Raw genomic sequence first — 8,393 nt, forward strand, 5'->3', positions numbered from 1 at the left:
GATCCTTGGAGGTTAAGGTTTTGTTCCTCTTTTTGTCCTTCGCCAGTTTCGGTCCCAGGATCGAAGTCTCCTCTTCACTAGATAGGGGCCTCATGACCGCACCCTTGCCCAGGCCTGTACACGAGAAAAAATGAATAAGTAGAAGAAGGGCATCTTAATCGAATCATCAAATACACAAAAAATGGGCTTACCATGAGTCTTGGACTCCCATCGGCCCTTTGATAATTCGCTCCATGAGCGCTCAGCATATGTAAAGGTCAAGTCCAGGTTCCGAACCCAGCTCTCGAGGTCAGGAATCGCATGGGGCATCCAAGCGACCGCTATATCATGGAAAATGACATCGATGAGAAAAGACAAAGGAATAAATAATACATGGAAGCTAACTGTGAGACGGTACATACGATTCATGTTCTATTTCTCAGGAAATGGCATCTTCTCGACTGGGATTAGGTTGGAAGTCCTCACTCGAATGAACCGACCCATCCAGCCTCGATCCTTGTCCTCGTCTATACTCGAGAATAACACTTTGGTAGCCCGACGTTGGAGTTTTATTAACCCGCCTCGATAGAGGTGGGGGCTATACAATCTGATAAGGTGATCGAGGGTGAAAGGGAGCCCCTCGATTTTGCTCATGAAGAATCGGAGCATAATAATAATTCGCCAAAAGGAAGGATGGATTTGGCCTAGAGTTATTTGATATTGACAGCAAAAATTAACGATGACGGGGTCGAGGGGGCCCAGTGTGAAAGGGTAAGTATAAACACTTAGAAACCCTTCCACATGGGTGGTGATGTCTTCTTCGGGGGTCGGGATCACCAACTCTTTTCCCTCCTAGTTGTAGTCTTTCTTTACCTGCTTAAGGTATCCCTCAGTTATCGAGCATATATACCTCGACACTGGCTCGCATTGTCCAGGAATCGACGAGGCTTTATCGATCTTGAAATTGGAGTTTAGCGCGCATCCCTCAGGAATGCATTCCTCAAAAAGGGGTTCCACCGGCGTTTTCCCGACGACCGGTTAGGAAGATGTAGCAGCTTCTTTTTGTGGTACCGTTTTCGATGTTTTATCCATTTTTGTGTAAGTTTAAAGGAGAGAAAGATAATAGGACTTGGCGTTTGAGAAAGGATTAACAACAAAATCTGAAGATTTGTAAAGAGGAAGAACTTAAGAGATGTGAAAGCTTTGGAGATTAGAAGGAAGTGAAAGTAAAGTTTGAATCATTGAGGAAGGGGTATATTTATTGGATTCACGGCGACGGTTCAAAGGAACTAGTGGCCGACCACCAACTGACACTCATTAATGACTTGGAAAACTGTACCGACGGGACGTTTTGGTCACTTTCGTCGCTTACGTCACGGCGGTGACGTCATGGCAGGTCGAGGTAAAAATCGAAGGCTTAATTTGTTTCTTGTCATTACACTCCAAAAAATGAGGGGACTGTCTGTATACGGTTAAAACCGAGCCCACCCAATTTTTTTATCTGACCGAGACCAGGGATCTGCATCGAAGGTCGGCCCCGTAGTGGATCAGACCAAGGTACGAGGACAAAGTACCAAGTTCGGGATTCGAGGTACATGTCGAGATCGAGGCCAGCAGTGATCGAGACCGAATAAGACAGGCATCGAGCAACATCGAAGATAACATAATAACGGAATGGCGAAATATCTGTGATTGGTCGAAGATCATTGCGGAAATCTCGGAACGGATCAAATTAGAAACGGTTAATTAGCTAACCATGGGATTTCCTTCTGTAACTAGAGTTATACCATAAGTAGAATTTTTCTACTATATAAATGGGAGTATTAACGATTTGTAAGGACACATTGTTCACAGATATCAAAGTTATATAATTCTCTTTCTCGTTTATACTATTGTTCGTCAGTTTGTTATATTTTGATTGTTCTTACATCAACCAGTTCGAGGGTATCCAAACTTGAGGGCTGAGTTCCATTCTAACACTGGTTTGCTTTACTTTATAGTTTATTTCTATTGTTAATCTTCATATTTATCAATTGGTATTAAGTGAAATCACGTGTCTTTAGAACCAACACATTATAAGTTTAATTGTTATCCAATTTTAAGGGTAAACAAATTTGATCGAACCTTTTTGGAGTAAAGGCTGTCATAATTCATATACTCTGCTTTACCATGGCAAGCTGAATTTAGATAAAAGACAGCAACATATTCCAGAATTTAAAGTCATGCGATAAACTCAAGATACGACTGCATTCAATTTTTTTCCTAGAAAAAATTAATGAGATTATATGAAAATATTTTTAGATTTTAACATTTAATTTATGATGTACACATATTTGAATGCTCAATAATCCTTTTGTCGTATCATCTATATAGCCCTTAAAGGGAACTTTTGACCAAAAATAAAAACATATTCGAATGCTTAATCTCTGCTTTTCCAATTCATTAAAAAAAAAAAAAGAGAGATGGATATCATCGTTAACTATGGTTTAATAGCAAGAGATCTAAGTAGTATGAAAGTACTCTATTGTGCAAACAAGGTGAAAATAAAATTTTGTATACCTATAAAATTTGTTAAATCCCGTTAAGTTGTTAACATAAAAATAAACTTTTAATGTAAATAGCAAAAGTTTAGTTCAAAATTTGCTTTAGATAACAAGTTCAAATCTTAGGTATAGAATTCTATTTTTTTTAAATTACCTTGTTAAAATTTTTTGGCACCGCTAATAATTAAAAGGCTTAGTAGAACAATTATAAGAATATGCATTTCCCCTACCAGCCACCCCTAAGTACCGTTTGTCTGTTGGTGAGAATAACACATCAAACTGTTATCCTTTAAGAAAATACAAAAACTATGATATCCATATATTTTTTAAAACAAGAAACAGTATATACCTTTCTTTAAAAAAGAGGTTAACCTAGTTGAAATCATCCACCTCCCATTTAAAATTTGAGATTCGAATAATCGAGAGAGTAAAGTGGGAAAAGCCCACCATTGACGTTTCTACGGCTATATATACTAGCAATTAATTAAGGGGAAAACTAAAAATTTAAAGTTAAATAATTTTTTGAATATAAACGAATATCACTCCTTTTAAACTGGAAAAGAATATCATATAAAATGAAATAGAATAAGTTGTTCATTTGGAAATTAAAATTGTTAAATGTTGTGTTTACTATACCAGTACAAGGACTAGAAATGAAATTGAATGCCCCATATATCAAATATAGAAGAAAAACGTATTTGATTAAACATTTCCTCTATAGGGCTTTCTTTTAGAGAACCTAATGGAATGTTTATGGATTTCGCTATGGGTGAAAGACTGAGACATTAGGGTTTTTCTTTCCGGAGAAATTAGGGACAATAGAGGCGGATCCAGGATTTAAACTCTATGGGTTCAACTTTGAAATTTCTTAACATTGAACCTATTATATTTTTAAATTTATGGATTCATATCTATTATTTTTTCAATTTTAATAAATTTTTACACATAAATTTTTACTTCGCATCGAAAATTATGGGTTCAATTAAACACGTAACTCCCACATTGCATTCGCCCTTGAGGGACGGTGCAGTGGCGGAGCCACCCTTGTATAAGGAGTGTCAATTGGATACTCTTTTATCGAAAATTACACTATATAGATAGATAAAAAAAATTATGTATAAATTATACATGTTGTATCTCCTTGACTTCTTCAAGTATTTACTATTTAGTGAAAATTTTGGCTATGTTGCTAAGTTAGTAGATCACATTAGTAATTTGATTGAAGTGATGAGCTCCCAATCTGAAGAAGCCAGTCAGAACAAACAGAAATTAGGTTGTCTTTTTGTGTAGGACGATAGAGAAAAGTACGTATATCTGTCCACTTTAAACGCTGAGTCCAAACATAAAGCTCACGGGGTTAATCCCAGCCCTAGCTTCTTCAATTATTCTATATTTGGAGTCTCTTCAATTTTTCAAACCTAATGAATCTACTCTTCTCTTTGTCCATAAATGTGTGCCTTTGTTATAGATAGAGATCCAATAATTGTTTATGAGTTTCCATCACTTTCGTTGTTGGTTCCTTAGGGCAAGTTTCTGAAGTTGATCATCAGAACCACTACGTTTAATAGATATTCTCCATAGCCAAAAATCAATAGAAACTTATAGCTTTTCTTTTATGAATTAACCAGATTAAAAAAGAAAAAAAGTATATTGATACTCACCGAGTTCGAATTAATTTTAATCATATTAATTTGTGCGGTTACTTTATAGGTCTATAATATTTGCTATGAGTTTTTAATCTTTATGATAGATTTATATGTCACTAGAAAATATAGAAAACATTTCATGCTGGAAAAACTAAATTTGTTATGATAATAATTATTACGTATTATTCTTGTTGTTTGTTAAATTAAGATAGACTTAAATGAAGCGATATAGTAAGCGAGAATTCCCCTAACTTTCCCCTAGTTGTCTCACCGATTGATTTAAAAAGCTCCTTCTTTCTTGTCTTTAGAACACATTCTCAGTTTAGCAATCCTAGCCTTAGGGGGGCAAAAAAAGGAGAAAGAATTCTCCATCCTTTGTTTTGGTGAAAGCCAAAACACTCTTAATGCATGGAGCTTGTGTGCAGTTGTTGTAATTACTTGCTTTAAAAAGATTTTTGTTTCTTCAATATTTTTTAGAGAGAGAAGGAATCCAAATTCCACAACCCTAATTAAATTTCCTTTGACCAAAATGTTCCCTGCCAGTAACAGTACTGGAAACCCTCCTCCTCACCCTTCATTATCCTTTCACAGCTCCTCTCCCTTTCTTGGCCTCAATGGTAACCAAATTCTCCTTCATCATTACCAAAATCAGTTATCTTCTCATCACTTTGCTAAGAACATGACACTCTCAGCAAACAATATTATCAACTCTCCAAATTACCATCAAAATCATAGTGATAATTCCTTAAGGTCATTTCCCATCAACAAGAAACCCAAGAAAAGAGAGAGGTTTAGTAAAATTTTAACATCTCAAGGTCCAAGAGATCGGAGAGTGAGATTGTCCATTGCCATTGCTCGAAAGTTCTTTGATCTTCAAGAAATACTAGGTTTTGACAAACCAAGCAAAACCCTTGATTGGCTTTTCACTAACTCGAAACTAGCCATTGAGGAGCTCGCTAATTGGTCAACTCATCAGGATCATCACCCAAAGATTGCAGGTTCGATCCCAATCCTCAGTATTAGAATGAGTCTTATTAGGTTTTTTTCTAGGGAAGGCTCTCCCACCCTCCGCGAGTCCCTTCTTGTCCTGCTTAGAACTCGAAAATTAGGACATCTCCACCTTCATAAGATGGAGGTAAGGACTCCGTATACATTACCCTCTCATGACCTCATTTGTGAGATTTCACTAGGTTTGTTGTCGTTGTTATTGTTGTTGATCCAAAAGAATCGCTTGAGAACTAACTACACACTTGAAGTTAGTCAGCTTCTATTAGCATAGTATTGTTTTAACTTTGAAAACCTCCTTTAAGCTCTAGAAATGAAGATGCTTTTTGATGTATAGTCCTTTCTAGCTAGTGACAATATTTCAAATATTCTATTTTATTTATGTAGGAGCAACGAAGTCGAGCTGCAATGAGACCGCCAAGGATTGTGCTTCACAGTGTGAAGACCTGGCCATAACAACAAATGAGGGTTCGGAAAGAAAGCCCAAAAGAGCAAAAGAAAAGAAAGAAGTAAAAGATGAGGCAACAGATCTTGTCCTAGTTGCAAGAGAGTCAAGGGCGAAGGCAAGAGCAAGAGCTAGGGAAAGAACAATCAAGAAAATGTGGAGTAGAATTGAAACTAGCCAGAGGTCAACTTCTCAGTTGATCAGATCTAGTTTTCACCCAAATTTCTCTGCTCCTATAGAGTCATCAACTACCTACTATGGTAGCTCTTCTTTCAACACTGAGAATTTGGACAAGGGCACAACTTCAGGTTATAAATTAATTAATGCTTATCTTAATTACGAGTTTAAGTTATATACACTGTCGGTGTAAGAAGTTTTACACCATCAGGCCACTTTTACATGTTGTAGAGGGTAATCTGTCTAATTTTCAAGATTACAATTGAAAATTACAAATTCTACAGTTTAAGAAAGGTTACATATAGATATTATTTGGGTGACTTGATAGTATAAATAATTCTTTATATTGACGATGTATATAATTTAAACTCAAAATTTATAATAATTATCTTACAATTGATTTAATTGTATAAATATTTTTTTCACCATCGGTGCATAAAATTTAAACTCAATATCATTTCAATGTTCTTTTTTTCCAGAACTTCAAGGTCGCTGGAAACAATGGGACTCAAGTCATAGCAATCAAATCTAATATGGGAACAGTGTAAGCTAAACTTTCTTGTTTTTAAGGTTTGATACTTCATATAGGTGCTTTGTTTCTTTCTCCGTTTTCTCTCTCTCCACAAGTATGGAATGTGGTTTTTGGTATAGGGCAAATTTAAAAATTTAGATTTAATGGGTTGTAAACTTTATATTCTCACCGATGAACTATTAGACTTTTGTAATGATGGGTTTAAAATTTAATATATGTATTAGTAAATTTATAATTTTTTTCACATATATATTTAGGTAAAAACTTACTCACATTGGATGTTTAGTCAATTAACATGACACATATGTCTTGCATATATATCTATAGTCTAACTACACTACTGCTGGAATGTCCATGCTTGTAAGTCTACCGAGTATTTTCTTATGTATGTTTCCCATACTGATACATGTTTGTGAAATTGTATTTTAAATAATTTGAGAAAAGATGGAGAAATCAGAAGATTTCTTCTCGACAATTAAAAATGATTTAATTACAAAATAACTTATCACCTATCGAAATCACTAATCAATTAGATAAGTTGATTGTCTGAGTTTTACGGTTTTACCTAGTCTTTACTCCAAACCAACAAACACAAAATCTTTTTTTTTAACAAACATTTGTCACTTAGGTTTATATGTATGACATACAAAATAGATAACTCTTTGAAATAAGACATATTTGATACTGTGTATATAAAAAATAAAATAAATCCTCTACTATAACAATGTAAAATTCACTGATGCTGTAGAAATCAATTATATTTTATTTAGCACGCATAAGTTAAATCCTTTGCTTAATAACATCTTCATACATATATATGTCACACTGTCACAGCTTTAGAATCGTTTGCCAGGTGGTAAATGACTTCAGCTATCTCTTACAACAAAGTCACAGTCCTTTCTAACAAGGCTTCTCAAATTGGACTTTCATGAACGCGATCAGAGGCGGAGTTGAAGTTCTAGCTAAGGGTTTGACACAATCCAGTAACTTTGATCAAAACCTTATATTTGTGTTATGAAATACATTGAATATGTATACGTAATTTATTCAAAATCCAATAAGTTATTTTTTCTAGAATTTAGAACTTAAAAACTTAAAATTCTAAATCCAACCCCGTGAAGATCTCATCTACCATGAGTCATAAGATATATGCCATCTTCAATTCAAGCAGAAACTATTGGAGGTCTAGAAGTGGGGAATTACATTTCACTTACCCTGAGATCCAAGTGTGATTGCTTCTAGTTATATGCATTTGCCCTAAAAATAGATTAAAACATAACATAAAAATTCTTCGTCGAAAATATAAATTGAATCTGAAAATAATTACATTTATTGTTTCCATCGTATCTGTGTTATACTAAAAGTATGAAGCTTCTAATTAAAATTTATTTATCTTTTTTACCTTTTAAAAATTAATTTAATACTAAACAAAATAGTCTTTTAATTATTTTTCTAAATTTTAGGGATTTAAAATAAATTAAATTTTTTAGTTTAAATCTTTCTTTATTTGAACTTTTACGTAATTAATTCTAATATTTAGGACTCACGCATACTGTAGCTAAATGGGATCAACATTCGTTATTTTCAGGATTCTTACAATTATTTTAATTTTTGTTTTTTAAATCAAACATATTATTTAATTTTTCTTTTTTTATAATTGTGCATCCATTGATATGAGTAAGAGTTATAGTGCACTGTTAACGTAATAAGTGCTCTTGACGACGTCTGCGGTATTTCCCAAAGTTCCTCAGACTTTGATCCGATGAAGACTTGTGTCACTTTTCAGTTTTTACTGATTCAAAATTAATGGAAAAAATCTAATGATTACTACTACAACTACTACTACTACTAAGGTTGATATTCATATAATACTCCTTAACAACTGTCCTACTACAGCAATAGAAAAGACAAAGTTAAAACCTTGTTTGAATGACGTGCGTAAAACCTGGGAAAACAAAGCAGAATAACTTGGGAACGTAAGAGGCAGAAGATCTGCTTCTCTCTGGGCATTAACAATATTTTTTCTTGCAATGGAATGGAAGAAGACACTGTGACCTATAAAGTGA

The 8,393-nt window shown here is 34.2% G+C and overlaps 1 protein-coding gene across 1 annotated transcript; it reads left to right on the top strand.

Moving 5' to 3' along the window:
- Positions 1-4,474: 4,474 nt before the first annotated feature.
- On the top strand, positions 4,475-7,305 carry LOC107772089 (transcription factor CYCLOIDEA-like). Its single transcript, XM_016591578.1, has 4 exons — positions 4,475-5,166; positions 5,561-5,926; positions 6,275-6,339; positions 7,181-7,305. Exons 1-3 carry the CDS (start codon positions 4,698-4,700, stop codon positions 6,325-6,327), a joined length of 888 nt encoding a protein of 295 aa, XP_016447064.1. The 5' UTR covers positions 4,475-4,697; the 3' UTR covers positions 6,328-6,339; positions 7,181-7,305.
- Positions 7,306-8,393: the final 1,088 nt, after the last annotated feature.

Source organism: Nicotiana tabacum, chromosome 14 (genome assembly GCF_000715075.1).
Source record: "Nicotiana tabacum cultivar K326 chromosome 14, ASM71507v2, whole genome shotgun sequence".
Lineage (NCBI taxonomy): Eukaryota > Viridiplantae > Streptophyta > Magnoliopsida > Solanales > Solanaceae > Nicotiana > Nicotiana tabacum.

Bases quoted from the DNA above. Each gene is read 5' to 3' on its own strand.
- LOC107772089 (XM_016591578.1), top strand. From the start codon at position 4,698: ATGTTCCCTGCCAGTAACAGTACTGGAAACCCTCCTCCTCACCCTTCA. The intron at 5,167-5,560 runs GTTCGATCCCAA...TTATTTATGTAG, and splicing joins TCATCACCCAAAGATTGCAG to GAGCAACGAAGTCGAGCTGC. The intron at 5,927-6,274 runs GTTATAAATTAA...CTTTTTTTCCAG, and splicing joins GGACAAGGGCACAACTTCAG to AACTTCAAGGTCGCTGGAAA.